The following is an 18,682-nucleotide window of genomic DNA, read 5'->3' on the forward strand; positions in this document are numbered from 1 at the left end:
GCCCAGCCGCTCCGCGGCATGTGGGATCTTCCCGCACCGGGGCACAAACCCGCGTCCCCTGCATCGGCAGGCGGACTCTCAACCACTGCGCTACCAGGGAAGCCCCATACTATTTTTTTTTAAAGTGGGTTTTATTAAGAATAACCATTTTGCTTTTAAAAAAAAGTTTTATTGGAGAATATTTTTATCCTTTTAAAAAACTTTTTTTAAGAATAGCCATTTTGGGGGACTTCCCGTGGCGCAGTGGTTAAGAATCCGCCTGCCAATGCAGGGGACATGGGTTCGAGCCCTGGTCCGGAAAGATCCCACATGCCGCAGAGCAACTAAGCCTGTGCGCCACAACTACTGAGCCTGCACTCTAGAGCCTGCGAGCCACAACTACTGAACCCACGTGCCACAATGAAGAGTAGCCCCCTCTCGCCGCAACTAGAGAAAGCCCGCATGCAGCAACGAAGACCCAACGCAGCCAAAAATAAATAAATTAAATAAATAATTTTTTTAAAAAAAGAATAGCCATTTTGGGGCCTTCCCTGGTGGCACAGTGGACAAGACTCCATGCTCCCAGTGCAAGGACCCCGGGTTTGATCCCTGGTCAGGGAACTAGATCCAACATGCATGCCACAACTAAGAGTTCACATGCCACAACAAAGGAACCCATGAGCCGCAACTAAGGAGGCTACGAGCTGCAACTAAGGAGCCCTCCTGCCACAACTAACACCCAACACAACCAATAAATTTAAAAATAAATATTTAAAAAAAAAAACCCAAGAATAGCCATTTTGGGTGGTCCAGTGGTTAAGACGCCATGCTTCCACTGCAGGGGGTGCAGTTTGGACCCCTGGTCTGGGAACTAGGATCCCACATGCCACATGGCAAAATAAATAAATAAATAAATAAAATAAAAAATTAAGAGTAGCCTTTTTTTTGTTTTTTAAAAATATTTATTTATTTATGGCTTCATTGGGTCTTTGTGCTGTGCGGGCTTTAGTTGCGGCGAGCAGGGGCTATTCATTGCAGTGCTCGGGCTTCTCACTGCGATGGCTTCTCTTGTTGCGGAGCATGGGCTTCAGTAGCTGTGGTACGCAGACTCAGTAGTTGTGGCTCGCAGGGTCTAGAGCACAGGCTCAGTAGTTGTGGCACACGGGCCTAGTTGCTCTGTGGCATGTGGGATCTTCCCGGACCAGGGCTCGAACCCATGTCCCCTGCATTGGCAGGCGGATTCTTAACCACTGCGCCACCAGGGAAGTCCCAAGAATTGCCATTTGAATTTTGTCAAATGTCTTCTTAGCATCTATTAAATTGATGATGTGACTTTTCTTGTTTAACATATTAACATGCTCTTTATTCATGACTTCCATTATTAAAGACCTATTCTAGCATTCCTGAGATGAATCAGAGAGGAACCTTAGCACTCACTGAAGTCAGTGGTTCTCAATTAGATGTAGCCAAATTCGTTTATTTTCAGATGAAGAAACGGACGCAATGAGAGGTAAAGTGGGTCATCTATGCTTTCAAATATGGTCCTTGGGTTTGTTTGTTTGTTTGTTTGTTTTTGCCCTACCCAGGTTGTTAAGATCCTAAAGGGCAGGCACTGAGGGTCCTAATATTTCACCTAAGGGTCCACTCAGTAAATCCTATTGATTACTAAATTGATTAGTAGGCTTTTATACTGGAGCTAGAAAAAGAAGTTGCAGGCTAAAACGGTAGATGGAAGATGGTAGTTATACCAAAAGAGGACTTCTAGATAGTGGAGAGGTAAACCATTAAACAAGTGAATAAAGGTGGCTTGAGGCATCCCCTCCTCAGGTGAGCTTGAGAAAGAGGAGGATATGCCTTCTAACTAGGCCTCACGACTGTGGAAAGAACATAATGACTTTTGGCCTGGATGATTAGCTTTGGTTCTTCCTATGATTATCACATTTCCTCATCCCTCCACGGTGACCTTATATCCTAGAGTTTTCAGAACTTTACAACTTCAGATATTTCCCTTAAACCAGTGAGATGTTCCAGAAAACAGCAGACTATGTATCTCCATCCTCAGCTTTTTCAATGCTCTGTCCCATTTTGTATCCATGCCCAAATCTGTACTTTTCCCAGCAAAAGACAAACAGGGAGGATGTAAGAATTGGGCCCCTGAACTGGAAAGGCAGTGGGCAGAAGAGGATAAGGCTAAAGAACAGGCTGAATTGAATATAAAAAAAGGAAACAGACTCACTACTGGTTACCGGTGGGGAGAGGGAAGGGGGGAGGGGCAATATAAGAGTAAGGGATTAAGAGGTACAAACTATTATGTATAAAATAAGCTACAAGGATATATTGGGAATATAACCAATATTTTATAGTGACTATAAATGGAATATAACCTTTAAAAATTGTGAATCACTATATTGTACACCTGTAACTTACATAATATTGTACATCAACTATACTTTAATAAGAAAAAATAAAAGAGCCGAGCTGGGGGTACAATTCCCATGCTCTTCTTCTCAATCTGGCTGAGATAGAAGGGATCAAGGAGCAGAGGTGGGGGGTGGAGGGTGGGCTGTCACCAATGAGCCACAGATCCCCAGGTCCCCAGGCTCCTGGAGCTGCACATTCTTGCCCTCTCTTTGTCTCCTGACTGCCGTGACTGAGTCCACTGGACACCATATGCTGTGGGTGCTGCCTGGCAGGGCACAGGCAGCCCTAGATGTCCCGGTCTGTCCCCTCACCTCTGTTAAGTAAGGCCTGCCTGCTCTCCTACCCCGTATTCTTGGATTCCTAAGGTCTCTTTAGCTGGCAGGGAAGGCCCAAGGCCCAAGGAGACTTTAAAGGAGTAAGGGACTGAGGAGAGAGAGAGTGTGATCATCCACGTGTGTGCTGAATGTACTTATTTGACTTCAACGTATGTCTCCTTCTAAGACCTGGCCCTCGTGTTTGTCAGTGTCGCCATGAATACCCATGGGTGTGTGACTGTGGCGTGTGGTGTGTGCCTTTGTGTGTCGGGGCAGGGGCTCCCTGTGGTGTGCATGTGTGTTGGGAGGGGGTGATGGTGAGAGCCTGGCTCCCTCTCCTCCTCCCCCATCCCTGGTCCCATCTGGCCTTGATCAACGGGTCCCTGGGGAGGGAGCCGCGGTTTCGGATACAGGAAAATGTTCCAGGAAGCGGCCACTGTGCTGGGCCCTGCTCAGGCTCCCCCAGCGGAAATTGTTCCAGGAGGGAGGGGGAGAGTGTTGAGATAGGATTAAGGGAGGAGGGGGTGGCTCTTGGCTCCCCTCTCCATTGGATAAAGCAGGATAAACTGATGGGAAGCTCAGGTCAGCCAGGAACCTGGATGCTGCTACCTAAATCCTTTAATGCAGGAAAACTGAGAGCCAGAGAGAGGGTTCCCTTTCTGTCTCTTTCTAGTGAAGTTTAAGGATTGGGATCTGGGTGGTCCCTGGAGATCCCTTTTCTGGCCCTGCTAGCATGTACCCAAGCTGGGGACCAGGACACCTGGGTCTTATCTGACAGTGGTGTGGCTTGATGGGGTGGTGGAGGAGGGGGCATAGGATTCAGCCCCTTCTCCTCACTGAGGGGGCTTTGAAGCTTGGATCCAGGACTGGGAGGGCTGCCTAATTGGGATAATGGAGGTTAATGGGGCGCCTGGAGGGGGTGGCCACGCTCCTAGATCAAAGAGGCCAGCTCTTCCCAACCACCACAGCTGGAGGTCACAGCTGGAGGGGGAGGGGCGTGGGGCTTCGGGCCAGCCAGCAGGGGGTGCTCTGGTCCCTGAATGCCTGTCCTCTCGAGTGTCTGACCCCTTCTTTGCTTGGAACTGCTTTTGCCTAGAGAGTGCTTGTGGGGAGCGGGGGGTTGAGGAAGGGGGAGTCCTGAGATTCAGACTCCTCTTTGGGTGGATGAGGAAGAGAAAGAGCACGAGAGGCTGGCAGCCTGGGGTCAACGGGATGTTAGCGCCTTGGGGACCTCGGGCCCTGCAGGGTCCAGAGGAGGACGCCTGGGCTGGGGAGGCAGGACTCCCACCCTAGGTTCAGGCGGTGGAGAAAGGACTGGGCGGGGCCGCTGGGGGGCACTGGCTGGGGCGGAGAGGAAAGGGGCACACAGCTCCCCGCCGCCGCCGCCTCCTCCCCCCTCCCCCCGGTTGGCGCTCTCTTTCGGGCTCTAATCGGCGCGGCGGCCGCAGCGGGCAGAGTCAGCGCCGCCAGTCTCCGGGACGCGACTCCCAGCAATTGTGGTCGGGACCGCAGATATGCAGCTGCCTCCTGCCCGGGCGCCCGGCCCGGCCGGCCCCGCCCGCGCCCCGCCCCCTGCCCCCGGCCGGCCCGCCCCTCCGCCTCCCGGCCGCGCGCGGGGACACTGAGGCACGGCTGGGAGGCGACGTCTCCGGCCGCCCCGAGCCCAGCCCAGATTGCGTGAGGCGTCTGGGGAGCTCCCAGACCTCGCGATCTGCTGGTCCCGGGGCACCCATCCGCGCAACAGCTGGAGCTAGGTCTGAGAGCGCCAGTCTTGCCTTAGCTTTACCGCTCTCCCGGCCTCAAACCTCCCCGCCTAGAAAGTCAAGCAGTGATTGCTTTGGGATCCAGCGGGGGGCGTCCGACTGAGGGTGTGTGGGGAGAAATGGCGGTGGCTGAGCCCCCAGGACTCTCATTAACCCGGGCAGAGGGAAAAAAGAAGGATGGAGAAGCATGGCCTGTGCAGACTTTGAACTTACAGAGAGTTCCTTCGTAGGAGAGGAGAAGCGGGGTGGGTGGGAGGGTAGAGGAGGGAGGGAGGGATGGGTGAAGAAGGGAAAAGGAAATAGTTAAAGAGTGGTTAAGGCAGAGTGTGTGTGTTGGGAGTTCTCCTGGGAGGCTGGAGGCCAGGTCCTCAGATGCAGCATGGCCCTTCACTCTGTTGACCAGACCCAGTAGCTGGCTGTCAAGGGGCCATTTTCAGAACTGAATAGATACCTCTCACATGCCCACACGTCCTGTGTGCTCGTGCCCACACCAACACACTTATCAAGAGAAGTCATCCTTGACTGCTTGGTCTCCCTCACTTCTCACATCCAATCAATCCCCAAATCTTGTCTATACCACCTCCTATATATCACCTTTCCATTGACTTTTACTCACCCCCTTTGCTGCTACAGGCCACACCTTCTCACCTCTTGCCTGGGCTGCCACTGTAAACTGGTCTTGCCTCTGATTTTGCCCTCCTCCAAACTCTGACAATACTATTAGGCACCATTTATGGAACAACTACTAAGTGCCAAACCCTGTGGTAAGAGTTCCACATGTATTATTTCTAATCCTTATAACAACCCTGGGAGGTTGCTATATTATGTTTCCCCATTCTAAAGAAGAAGAATCCAAGGCATCAAAGGTTAAACAGCTTGCCCAACCTTACACCATAGTAAACAGCTGATTTGCCCAGAACTGCCGGGCTCTAAGTCCCTATTCCATTCTCTTCTATGCAGCCAGGGTCATCTTTCTGAAATACAAATATTCCCATATGTTGCCCTGAGCATCTAGTTCAGATCCCTTGCACTGCTGATCAGACCTTCTCCATCAGCCCCTACTGTCTGTGCTCTAGTCACACTCAACTCTCAGCACCTTTAAATGTCATTAATCCTTCAGACCTCTGGGCCTTTTCATACACTTTTCCCCCTGCATGTAACACTCTTCCTCTCTTCACCTGGCTGACTCCTATTCATCCTTCAGTTTCTTTACCTAGTCATCCCTGCTTCCAGGAAGCCTTCCTTGATTCTCCCGACACTGGCTTAGATTCATTTTTTTGTCTCCAGTAACATCTAGTACTTACTCTCTTAAGATACTTTCCACTCTACGTTGGTTGCTGGTTTGTGAGGCAAAGGATTGGGTCTGTATTGTTCGTGGTTGCAAGCCTGAGCCTAGCCCTGCATGCGTGGTACAAAGTAGGTGCTTGCTGAGCATTTGTTGAATGAAAGATTGTTCCTCGGGTCTAGTCTACATCTTAAAAAACTATTCTCCTAAGAAGAATCTAAGCAGGTCAGAGAAATCAGGGGATTGGGGCAGAGTATGTCTAACATTTTGAAGGACCGTTGCCTTGGGTTGTTTAGCCCCATTGCTAAGGATAGAAAATGTGATGAGGACCCTAACACCCCAAGTTCTCTTTGTTTAAAGACAGTAATATATTTCATGCATCAGATTCCAGGGTATCATTCTTACAAAGAGGCACTTGCTGGAGATGACCGAGATGACCAGAGTCTTAATTCCGTGCTGATCCTTTTTTTTTTTTTTTTTTTTTTTTTTTTTGTGGTACGCCGGCCTCTCACTGTGGTGGCCCCTCCCGTTGCGGAGCACAGGCTCCAGACGCGCAGGCTCAGCGGCCATGGCTCACGGGCCCAGCCGCTCCACGGCATGTGGGATCTTCCTGGACCAGGGCACAAACCTGTGTCCCCTGCATCGCAGGCGGACTCTCAACCACTGCACCACCAGGGAAGCCCCCGTGCTGATCCTTTTGAAACGCCTACCCAGTGCAGGTTCCTCTGTTCCAGGATCAGGCCTCTCAGTGTTACCCTTCCGTCCATTTCCCTCTTTGTCCCCAGCCATCCCTGCTTCTTCCTCCCCCTCCCAGAGCACTTTCTCTGATTCTTGATCTGCCTCCCCGGAACTGTTATATTATCTCAGGGCTCAAATGTCAACTAAGGAGACTGAGGCTCAGAGCAGAGGGGAACCAGGGCCAGCACCAGGAGTCCTGCCTTTTAGCCCAGGCACTGGAAGAGGCGAAGGGGAGACGCAGCAGAGAGGGAGGGAGCCGAGGTATCACACATATGTAAATATGCTTATGTGAACATTAGGGTGGGGAGCTCCTTTTTCAAGCTGTCCTCTACAGAGGTTGCTGGCCTCCTAAAAGCTTCCCTTCTTCCCTGTGTCCTCAGCTTTGCCTCCCAGAATGGGATTCTCTTCCCCAAGCTCCCTGAGCCTAGTCTCAGAATGTCAAGGCACTGAGCAGTGTCCAAATCCCAAGGTCATGAGTGGATCTTCCCCCTACCCAAGGAGCAAGTTTCCCTGGTCACCAGCCCTGTTACTTTTGGAGGACCCTCTCAGATTAGCAGCTGTCCCTCAAGGTCTCTTATCTGTAGTCCCACCATCTCTGTTTCGCCCTGTGTCTCTCCCTTTGTCTTTCTGCTTCCCTGACTCTGGGTGCCTTCTTCTTTCCTGTCCCCTCTGTGTTCTCTGTCACTAGTGTCTCCACTGGAGACAAGGGTTGGGCCTGGGTGCATGGGGGGGTAGTGGCCAGACCAGGGGCCCGGGACATGAGCGCAACTTTCCAAGCTTCTCTTCCAGGCCCCTGTGGTTGGGGAGCTCCACAGAGGGAGAGATGAGTCAGCGGGGCCGCAGAGCAGGGGGGGGTCTTGGTGGGGGTGGGGATGCCGGGGTTCCCCAGGGCCAGGGAGTTTGCTAGGACCATCTGGGTCTCTGAACTCTGGTGGATATGGAGAATAAAGGATCAGTGAGTCCCCAAAGGTACACTACACTAGTAGGAATTGCAGGCAACAATTTGTAGGACTGGCAGTGCCCGTCACATCACCCTCATGCCCAGATTCTTGTAGGAAGGAGTTCCTAAGTCCCCTCTAGTAGACCTCCGGGATTTCTAGATCTGTAAGCTTGTGATGTTAGACCTGTGTGTATGTCTGTGATATTTGCCATATCTGTAAACGTATGTATTGATGTGAGTCTGTGAGTCCCTGCGGGGGTATTGTAGCTAACTGTGAATTCATCTGCATGTATGTATGCTGGTGTGTGCATTTTTGTGATTGGAGGTTAGGGTCAGTGTCTTGGTGTAAGCATCATCTGTATAACGTATGTATTTATATCCGTGTGTGTCAGTGTGGATGCCTGCAGAGTGTATGCATGTTCATAATTCAGCGTGTGTGCAAGAGTGTATCTGAAAGTGTGTCACTCATTAGGTACGTATTAGAGAGTGTGTCGATCTGTATCTCAGGGCTTTGTTCGCTGTTTGCTGGTGACTCTCTCTAGGGTAGCCAAACTCATAACAACAAAGGAAGAGTTAGGAGTCCCTCTGGACTGGGGGTCTCAGAGGAAGTGCAGCCTAGGATGGTGGGCGGAGGGCAGTGGGGTGGAAGGAGGTCTCTTCCCTGAGGAGGAGGGAGGTAGACGTCTCCCACTCTCCCCAGTGTTCACTCTCTCTCCACCCTCACTGACCTTTCCAAAAACAGCTAAAGAGAACTGAGGCAGGTTCCAGATTCAACCCCCTCTAACCTAGAAATCCCACCCTGATTCTTCTAGGGAGGGAGAGAGGGAAGGGAGGGGTCCCTGTGGTTCAGCCCAGTCCTGGGGTTGAAAGATCAGAAAGGCACCATCCCACCCCTTCCTTCAGGGGCGTCCATCTCTGGAGCTCAGCGTCTGGGTGGCCATGGGCGGAGGCTGAGGGGCCCCCAGGGTGGTGGGGGGTGGTGGATAGAAACCAGATGCCTAGGGGGTTTATACTGGAAGGACCAGAGCCGCAGCCTCTACCCGCCCCTGCCACATGGCGCCTCTGCCTGGCTGCCCCACCCCCTGGGAGGCTGGGCTGAGGGAGGCCTTCGAGGGTGGAGGCAGGTCCTTGGTCAGGGCTCCCAGTTGTTGACCCCAGCCTCTGGGGGCACTGGGAAGGGGGCGGGGGTCTGGGCCCAGGAATAGCAGGGTCTCAGCTGGGCTGCAGGACTATCTTAAACAAGGGTGTGGAAGAAGTCAGAACCCAGGGTCCTGAGGGAGGCAGCTGGGGGCTTCAGGCAGCCCCTCTGCCTGGCTTTGGTGCAGACCTTTGGGAGGGGGCGCTGTGTCCAGGGACTCTCCTACTGGGGTCGGCACATCAGGGGCCCTGGCTCACATCTTGCTGGGGACCCTGCTCCTTCCTTGTCCTTCCCTAGCACTCCTGTTCCTTCCCAGGTAGGATTAGGGATCCAGATCCCCAAAGGAAGTGGAGAAGGCTGCCCCCATCCCTGCCCCCTTCTCCTCTCCTCAACCCCCCACCTCCTTTCATCCTGCCTCCTTTTCCCCTTTAGTTTCTTCCTTTCCTCCCCAACCCCTCTCTCACCTGCCATCTCTTCTCTGGAGTCTAGACTTTGCTCCTCTGCCTCAGTTGCCTGCCTGATCTGAAAGCATCTGGCTTTCTGCTGGCGGTGCAGTAATTCCTCCAAAGCTTCCCCTTTTCCTCCCCAACTTCTGAGCCTGCTTGTGTGGGCGCCCAGAAATCCATCTGACACCTCAGGCTCAGAAGCACCCCCCACCAGGGGGAGACTGCGAGGTCATGGGACACCCCACCACGGGCACTTCCTCTTGGGCAGACGGGTGGGGTGGCCCGTGTAATCATCGGACACAATTATGCACTATTTATACTCCATCCCTGCCCCCCACCTGCCTGGCCGTTTTGACCCTCTGCCTCCGCTGGACCTGGCCAGGCGTCCGGCTATTTTCCCTGTCCTGTCCTTCTGAAGCCATTGTCTCCTCATCTTTGTTCCTCTGGGCCTATTTCTTTTCCTTTTTTTTCGTTTTTTCTGCTCTCTGTTTTTTTTAAGCCACATACTGGTCTTCTGTTTTCCTCTCTTCTCTCCCTGCTATATCCCTCGCTTCTCTTCTGATTTTCTTGGATTGTTTCATTTGCTCTGTATGCCTCTCAGTCTTTGTGTTTCTTCTTCTGCTTCTTTTCCTAGGAGACTGGTGTCTGCCAGTCACCCTGGTTCCCTAACCCTCTCCTCAAAAGTTGGGCCCGCAGGCTTCCTTGGGGGAAATCAAATCATGGGGCTGGAATCCCGAACTGCTCCCCCCCTCACCCCCCTCCTCCCCTGAACTTTGATCCTGCCCGCTGGTTAAACTGCAGTTAACCCTCCCTGGACTTCCAGCTGTTCCTGCCCCCTCCCCACCTTTGCCTTGAGGAGCTGAGCTGGGAGAGTAAAAGGAGCCCGGAAGTGGGCACCCAGGAAGAGAAAGTGAGGGGACTGGTTGGGGAGTGAGGGAAGCGGGGGAAGGACCAGGCTCCATTCCTCTGATGGGCAGGGCCGAGAGCGGGAGAGGGGTGTGTTGGGGAATAACTTGCAAAACAACCCCAGCTGGCTGGGCGCCTCCGTGGGAGAGATGCTGCTCTACCACTTGGCTGCCCAGTCCTCTCTGTCCCATAAACTTACCTTAGGGCCCAGGTTTCAGTTAATAGACTTTTTGAATTTCCCTCTTCCAACTGGTTGACTTTCTTTTCTTCCCCATTTTGATGAGAAGTCAAAGTTGGGAAGTCCTGCCTAAGCTCTAACTTCAATTCTTCCTGCTGCAGAGGGAACTGATGCGTGACAATGAGAAAGGGAGCCAGGCACTCCCTCCTGGAAAGCATGATCACTCATGAGAAGATCATGAGTGATCACTTTGATCACTCCATCAAAGGATGGAGATTTGATGTGTGGCCAAGAAGGGCCTAGGGATGGTAACTGGCAAGGAACAATGGAGGCTAGGGCCTCCCTTTGGGGGGGTTAATCCAAAGAGGCTAGGCTCAAGCTTGGATGAGTTGACCCAATGACCTCCTGCCCTTACCCTCACTCCTGCCTGCCTTAAATTTTCTCAGAACCAGAAGATCTAGCTTCTGCCCCACAAAGTGAGGCAGGCCTGGGTGCCACTTCCCAAGAGTGAAACTCAGGCATTGGGAGGAAGATTGGCGAGCCCCAAACCTGTGCCAAGCTCTCCCCACCCCCCACCCCCTCCAGGCCTTGCTCTGGAACCTACCTCAGTGACCCTAAAAGCCTGGGCAGCAGAAGCCTCCACCTCAGAGCACGCTCCCCCTCCTGGCTTTCACAACACTCGTACACACTGCACTCCTGATCTCGAGGTGGGTGACTGGGGAAGCAAGCATCTCTGTGGTCAGCTCGGGTGTGTGTGTGGCTTGCGTGCTTCCAGCCATGTCACTGTGATCACTTGTGTGTGAGTTTGTCTCTGTTCATTCATGACGGCGGCTGTGCACGTGTGCATAGCACTGTGCGTGTGGACGTGCACACGTATCATCCCGTGTTTGTCCATGAGCGTGTATGTCAGTGTGCTCCAGTCTCTCTGTGTGAGTGTCGTCCCCAATCCCCCATCCCCCCCCTGGATCTCTAATTAGTGGTTTGGGGTTTGTTCCTTTTCCCTCCTGTTCCTTCCCTCAGCGGCAGCAGCGGCGGCAGCAGGAGCGGCAGCAGCAGGAGAAGCAGCAGCGGCCCCGCCGCCCGCCGCCCGCCGACCAGCAGCCAGGACTCTGGAGTCAGAGTAGGATTCTAGGATCAGAGCCTGAGTGGGAACAGGAGTGGAGCTGGCCTAGCAGAGGAGCGAAGCCCTCCCAGGACCCTCAGGCGACCCCCTTGCCAGCACTCCCAGTGCCAGACCTCCAGGGAGGAGAGACCCAGGACACCCAGCCCCAGATCCCCCAGGTACAGGACACTGGGGAGCTGTGTCTGGGAGGGGTCCCCACAGATGCTGATGGGATCGCTGGGGGCAGGGTGTGGGACACGTGGGCCCACCGTCCCTCCGCTTTGCCCTCAGCGCCCCCCAGCACACCCTGACAGCTTGCCCTGTCCCTACCGGCTCCTGCTTCCAGCCCTTCTCTGGGAGCCCCGTTTCTCCTCTCCCGCCCAGATCCCTTCTCTGGGGAGCTCAGCAACTGGAGCAGGAAATGTGGACCCTCTGCCTCCCTCTCTCGCCCTGCTCATTGGATCCGGAGCCTTCTCCGCTGGGAAAGCTGTAATTAGAGGGTGGATCCCTACAGACAGAGAGCAGCCCCCCCCAGCCCCTACCCCCCAGTCCCTTCTAACTTTAGATCTCTTCTCTCCCATTCTCCCATTCTCCCTCCCTCTCCCTCTCCCTCTGTCTCCGGCTCAGCTCTCTCCATCTGCCTGGCTCCTTGGGACCCGTTCCCCAGCCTCAGGATGGCGTCCTCCCTGCTTGAGGTAACTGGCCCCTCCGTCCCCCAGGACACAAGCCATGATCTTAATGGTCCTAACCCCTGTCCACTTCCCACCTCCCAACTCACACAGACAGTTGCTGTGGTGCTTGTCACTTCCAGGGGTCAGAGGAGGGGGGAGCAGGGGGCAGGAGAAGGGAGGAGAGAGCAGGGCCAGGGGTCAGAGAACAGTCAAAGGACGATGAGAGGGGATTAGCTTAGAAGAAGGCATGGACCCCTAAGGTCAGCCAAGCACACCAACTCTGAGGAGTGGAAAAGGGATGGAGAAAGGAGTGGGGGGCGTGAGGAGAGAGGAGTGGGAGAGAGATAAGCTAGTAGCAGACGGGGGAGAGAAAGAAGGCCAGAGGACTGGCTGAGTGAGCACAGAGTAGCAGTGAGTACACGGTTCCTTGGGGGTTCTGGCTCTCGGGACTCAGCCTAGGCAGTGTCCTGTCTGGTTTGTAGGTGGGGAGGGGGCTGGGCTTCTGGGCTCCTAGGAGAGGAGGTGGGCAATGAGAGAAGGGAGAGGGCAGTCCCTGCATGTGGGGGGCTGACCAGAGGAACTGGGCCCAGGACTGAGAGGCAACCAAGGAAGAGGGCCAGGGTCTGAGGCCGCCTGCCCGGCTCACAAATATTTAGCTTTCAGCCAAAGACAAACTCAGCTCTATTTTGGGAGTGGGAGGCTCCAGGGAGGACTGAGCCACTTCCCCTCCAGGCCGGGACCCCAGCATCCCTTGCCTCTGGCACTGGGGATGGAGGGAACTAGGGTACCATGGGGGTCAGGGGTTGGGGGCTTGAGAAATGGCTGACTCTGCCGGGGCTTCTGGGGGACTCATGGCACATAGTTGGAAAGGGGGACTCAGGGTCACTCAGAGCCTGTTTGAATGTCCTGAGTTCTCCTAGCTTCTGGGTCTCTGACTCTGTGTCTCTGTCACTACCTCTGCTTTCTGGGTCCCTCCGCAGGAATTTGGGACCACAGAGCCCTCCCCAAAGATCAACTCCCAGCAGTAGCCTTAACCTTCTGTATTCTTGGGCCCCTCTGAAGGCCCCATCTCTGCTCTCAGTGCACTAGCTCAGGTCCAAGGGGTGATGGGCCAGACAGGAAGCCGACTCATGCAGCCTGCAGGAGAGGTGTGTGTGAGATGGACTGGGAGTCTTTTAACACCTGTGTTCACTGGCCTGCATGTAAATGTCAGAATGTAAAGCAGCACACCCACCCGCGTGGCTGGCTTTGTGAGAGCACAGGGGTGTGTGTGTATAAGCTGGGGCACCTGAGTGTCTGTTAGTCCAAGTGGGGAATGGTGTGTGTAAGTCTGGTGGATAGCGAGTTTGTGACTGAGTCTGAGGGAATGGCATGCAAGGCAATGGGGTGGACACCATAACCCAGTCAGGGGGCCTCAGGTGCTGTGCTCTACCCCCTGCTGCAAGGAGGTAGACCGCTCACCCCCAGGACACTCTCAGTTGAACCATATCATTGAAACACTGGGGTTGGTCTTGAGGAAGCTGGAGGACTAAGGTGCATGGAAATCCTGGGTCCACCCAAGGCAGGGGCAGTGTCAGTGGGCGTGGGCTTCATGTCAGAGTTGCCAGCGTGGCACTGGTGCCTGCAGGAGCGGCTGGGCCAAAGGCCTGTTGGAAAGACACGGGATTGGGGTAGCACTTGGTAAGAGGAGTGTGTCATGGAAACTGGGCTTTCATGTCCCTCACTCCCCGTGAGCTGGAGATGCCCCCAACACCAAGACTTCTAGCCTCTGTCTCTTTCACCTATTCTGGGGGGCGCCTGGGCCCTCAACCTTCTTCTCCCACCCCCATCTGGAAGTCCTCTTTGGCAGTGGGAAGAACTTGGGGTTTCAGAGAGGGGAGCTTGGTGGAAGGCTCACCTGGGCTGAGTGAGATGTAGAGGAACAGGGTGGAGGGAGAAATGGGGGTGGGAGCTAGGTGGGGATGGACACTTGGAAGGTGGGAAAACTAAACAACTTGGGAGGAGGCGGAGAGTGGAGAAGTGGAAACTGCGACCTTGGGTGCCCAGAACCCATGGCCAGTCAACGCTCAGATGTCCAGTGAACACTCCCGTGGGAGGTCAGTGGAAAGAGGGGGCTCTCCTCCCTGTGTGAGTGAGAGAGCTGGGACAGCTCCTTATCTTGTTCCTTCTCCACAGACTCTCCCTTCAGTACTTGAAGCCTGTTTTGTTGTGGTTGTCATTGTTTTCAATGGATGGTGGGTGGAAGTGAGAGGAAAAGCAACTGGAAGGTCCGCTCCTGGGCCCCCCGGTGTGAGGTCGTGGACAAGTATTTAGAATCTTTAACCAGGACCCTCTCCCCAGTTCTCAGAAGAGCCCAAGCAGCAAGAGAAGGAAACTGAGGCTGTGGTGAAACTTAGCCAGGTGCCCGGCTCTTGGCCTCCAGGAGCTCCAGAACCGTCTGAGTGGTCTGGTGCCTTGCTCCCCCTTCCCTGCCCTCAGGGGCCCTGGGGACCTCCTCTCCCCAGTGCTGGGGTCTTCTGTTGGCCTGGGGCTGCTGGCCTTCTTTCACCCCTCCTTCCCTCCCCACGGCTGGGTGGGGTCCCTGGGCTTGGCTGAGGCCCCTGTGGCCACAGTGTGAGGGCCGGGCGGGGGGGGGACGGCGTCGGCGTTTTTAAAAATAAACCGACCGCAGGGAAACCAACGGAGCCGAGCCGGGCCGGGCAGGCAGAGGGGGAGGGGGTGGTCAGGGGGAGAAGGAGGGAGGAGTGGCCTGGTCTGGGGGTTTTCTGGGACCCAGCACCGTGAGGATTTTCTCTTAGGTAGGAAATCTGCCTTCCTCCTCCCCCTCCCCCTTTTCTTTTTTCTCCCTCCTTTCTTTTCCTCTGTTTTCCTGTGCCTTCCTTGCCCAGTCTCTTTCCATCACCTCTCTGTCTTTGTTTATTTTGCTGTCTTCTCTTTTGGGTCCCTGCCCATTTCAGCCCCTGAGGGCCACCTGCCCCTCTGTTTTCACGTTCCCCCCGGGGGCTTTTACGTCGGCTCTTTACCCTGCAGGGTCCTCTGCTCTGGTGTCTCTGGGTCTCTGCCTCTCTCCTTTGAACTCCACGTTTTTACCTCTCCTTTCTGCTAGGCTTTGCCTCCTGCCCCATCAGCTACCCTGCCTTACCTACCCTCTGCTTGGGAGATGAGAGGCTCCAGGGAAATCCTGGCTGGGCAGGACGCAGGGCTTTTGCCAGATTTGAGGACACTTTCAGTAGCTCAAATTTGGGAGTCCATGGGGTCAACAGGCCCTCAGAGAGAGGTAACTGGACAGGGGGAGCTGCAGGTTTGCATTTGCGGAACAGTGCAAGACTGGCGACTGCGCACACCCCTCACTGCAACCTTTAGGCCCCAGATCTACCTCTAGGATCGGTGTCACGGGCACATACCGCACATACCGCGTGCTAGGAGCTAGCAGGCAGGTCTGGGAACCCTGGATTCTTGGGTTCTTTTTCAGTTTTTCAGGGCCCCCGTCAAGGAACTGTACGGGGTCAGCTTTTGAGGGCATCTTTTTTTTTGGTGGGATTCTCAGTAATGGACGCCTATCTATGCCAGCCTGGGATCCGGGAGGGCATCCATCGCCCAGGAGGGCGTCCCAAGTCTGACTCAGGGAGGGGTACCACGAGCTCCTGAGAGATGGTACTCTCAGAGTGGTTTGGCCTGGTAGCAGCAGCACGATGGGCACGAAGGGCATTGTGTGTTTCTAAAAGACTCCCACGCCCCGTATCTACATGCATCTTCCTTCACTCCCTGCGCAGGAGGGGTGCAGAGAGACGAGCTCCGTGGCCTCTGTGTGTTAGGGTTACACTGAGGCGTGGGGCTGTGTGGCTGTGAGCCAGTATCTTAGCCACCCCAGTTCCCTGCCCTGCAGGGGCGTGAGGACTTCAGCTCTCCCTACCCTCCCAAAGGGGTACCAGCTGGCTCCACAAAGCAGGAGGTGCCCAATGCCCGCTTGAAAGACATTCTTGCCCCAGCCACAGTCCTGGCTTGGCGGCAGCCCTGTTCCCTCTCAATGTCCCAGTGTCTCTGCCCTCGCTTCCTCTTGCTCTCCAGCCCCAGGGTCCCTGCCAAGAGAAAGAGATTCCTTACCAAGGACATGAGGACGCCGCTTCAGGGAGACCAGGCCACTGCCTTAGTCAGGAGACGAAGCAGAGACAGGAAGTGAATAAGGGGTCAAGCTGGGAAAATCTGGAACGCGGGGAGCTACAGTCCCCTGCAACTTCACCTTCTTCCCAGGCTGCCCTTTCAGCCTCATCTTTCCTCTCGAAGTCCCCGAGCACGGCCTCTGCTCCAAATCCATTTCCAGGGGTCAGGATCCCTAATTCTCACCGCACCCAAGTGCTGCCTCTATCCCCAGCTCTTCTCATGGCTATTTAAGAAGCGTCTCCCATTCCTCAGAGGCCCTTGCACACACCCCCAGCACCACAGGGAGCTCTGCTTCCTGCCTGCTGGGTTGGATGTTAGGCCGCTGTCTTGGTCCTTTGCTCTTTTTCCAGACTCCACCTGAGCTCTGCCCTGGGTCCCAGTCCTCAGTGCTTCCCCTCACCACCTCTGATTCCCCATCCTCTTCAACTCTTCCTCGACCCCTTTCTTCTGTTGTCCAAGTCTCTGGGGTGCACAGTCCTTCTGTGTGTGTCCTCCTCTGCCCCTAAACAGTGCTTCCCTCTCTCCACAGGAGGAAGCTCACTATGGCTCCAGTCCCCTGGCCATGCTGACAGCGGCGTGCAGCAAATTTGGTGGCTCCAGCCCTCTGCGGGACTCAGCGACACTGGGCAAAGCAGGCACAAAGAAGCCATACTCTGTGGGCAGTGACCTTTCGGCCCCCAAAACCATGGGCGATGCCTACCCAGCCCCCTTTTCAGGCACCAATGGGCTCCTCTCACCTGCAGGCAGCCCTCCAGCACCCACCTCGGGCTATGCCAATGACTACCCCCCCTTTTCCCACTCATTCCCTGGGCCCACGGGCACCCAGGACCCTGGGCTACTAGTGCCCAAGGGGCACAGCTCTTCTGACTGCCTGCCCAGTGTCTACACCTCTCTGGACATGGCACACCCCTATGGCTCCTGGTACAAGGCGGGTATCCACGCAGGCATCTCACCAGGCCCTGGCAATGCTCCTACTCCTTGGTGGGACATGCACCCTGGGGGCAACTGGCTAGGTGGCGGGCAGGGCCAGGGTGATGGGCTGCAAGGGACACTACCCACAGGCCCTGCTCAGCCTCCACTGAACCCCCAGCTGCCCACCTACCCGTCCGACTTTGCCCCCCTTAATCCCGCCCCCTACCCGGCTCCCCACCTCCTGCAGCCAGGGCCCCAGCATGTCTTGCCCCAAGATGTCTATAAACCCAAGGCAGTGGGCAACAGCGGGCAGCTGGAGGGGAGTGGTGGAGCCAAACCCCCTCGGGGTGCAGGCACAGGGGGTAGTGCTGGCTACGGGGGCAGTGGAGCAGGGCGCTCCTCCTGCGACTGCCCCAACTGCCAGGAGCTAGAACGCCTGGGCGCCGCAGCGGCCGGGCTGCGGAAGAAGCCGATCCACAGCTGCCACATTCCGGGCTGCGGCAAAGTGTATGGCAAGGCCTCCCACCTGAAGGCCCACTTGCGCTGGCACACGGGCGAGAGGCCCTTCGTCTGCAACTGGCTCTTCTGCGGCAAGAGGTTCACCCGTTCGGACGAGCTGGAGCGCCACGTGCGCACTCACACCCGGGAGAAGAAGTTCACCTGCCTGCTCTGCTCCAAGCGCTTTACCCGAAGCGACCACCTGAGCAAACACCAACGCACCCACGGCGAGCCAGGCCCAGGACCCCCACCCAGCGGCCCCAAGGAGCTGGGGGAGGGCCGCAGCGCCGGGGAAGAAGAGGCCGGTCAGACGCCCCGACCTCCGGCCTCACCGGCACCCGCAGAAAAAGTCCCTGAAGGCAGCCCGGAGCAGAGCAACCTGCTGGAGATCTGAGCCGAGTGGAGGTTTCCAGCCCCTGGGCTGCCTTGCCAGTCTCTCCTGGCTCTGTGGACCACTGCTTGCCCCTCACTCCCTTTGCCCCATGCATGCTGCCCTTTGGGACTCGCTCCATCTCTCCCCCCATCATTCTGGGCCTGGGTATCTCCTTGCATGCCTCCTCATCTCACTTCCTCCCCCTTGCCATGGGCCCCTTCCGCAAACTCTCATCTTAGGCCCTCACCTCTTGCCTGATTTCTGCTCTCGGGCTTCTGAAGCTCTTTCCTCGCCACTGCGCAGTTTTCTCTCTCCTCTGCTCTTACCACACCAACTCACTTTCTCTCCATTTGGGCTCCCATCACTTTATTTCTCCATCTCACTAACTCCTTGACATGCATTTTTTCTGCTTCCCAAGCTTATTTACCACTATCCCTTAGCTTCCAGGCTCCAGTCTCCTCAGTGGACTTTGTAGTCCATTGCCTTCCACGCTCCAGAGCATTCTTCCTTTTTACAAACACAATGATGATGATGATGATGATGATGATGATGATGATGATGATGATGATGATAATTTATTGCCCCCTGGTGGCCTCTTCATTAGGGACCAGAGTTGGGGGATTGGGGTAAGTGACCTGGCAGGGAGCAGGGTGCCAAGAGGGGGGCAGACCAGTGGGGATCTGATCCCAAAGATGGGGTGACCCCAGGGTCAGGGAGGCTGCCCCCAGGCCTGTATATTTAACCCCTATGTTCCAAGAGAAATGAATAGTAATAATAATAATTCTATTTATCTAAGTTATGATGACAGGTCAGGTAGAGTGAGCTGGGGAGAGAAGGGGGTCCATTTCTGCTATGGA

At 55.2% G+C, this 18,682-nt stretch overlaps 1 protein-coding gene across 2 annotated transcripts in view; it reads left to right on the forward strand.

Moving 5' to 3' along the window:
• Positions 1-18,247, forward strand: part of SP7 (Sp7 transcription factor) — a 32,061-nt gene extending 13,814 nt beyond the window's left edge. The window contains exons 1-3 of one of the 2 annotated variants that reach the window (XM_007125763.3): positions 11,301-11,389; positions 11,838-11,905; positions 16,572-18,247. In XM_007125763.3, the coding sequence (XP_007125825.1) occupies positions 11,885-11,905; positions 16,572-17,846 (1,296 nt within the window). In that variant the 5' untranslated portion in view covers positions 11,301-11,389; positions 11,838-11,884 and the 3' untranslated portion in view covers positions 17,847-18,247. Of the gene's footprint in view, positions 1-11,300; positions 11,390-11,837; positions 11,906-16,571 lie in introns of those variants that run through there. The other variant, XM_055085620.1, reaches the window with a different exon arrangement.
• Positions 18,248-18,682: the final 435 nt, after the last annotated feature.

Source organism: Physeter macrocephalus, chromosome 6 (genome assembly GCF_002837175.3).
Source record: "Physeter macrocephalus isolate SW-GA chromosome 6, ASM283717v5, whole genome shotgun sequence".
Classification (NCBI taxonomy): domain Eukaryota; kingdom Metazoa; phylum Chordata; class Mammalia; order Artiodactyla; family Physeteridae; genus Physeter; species Physeter macrocephalus.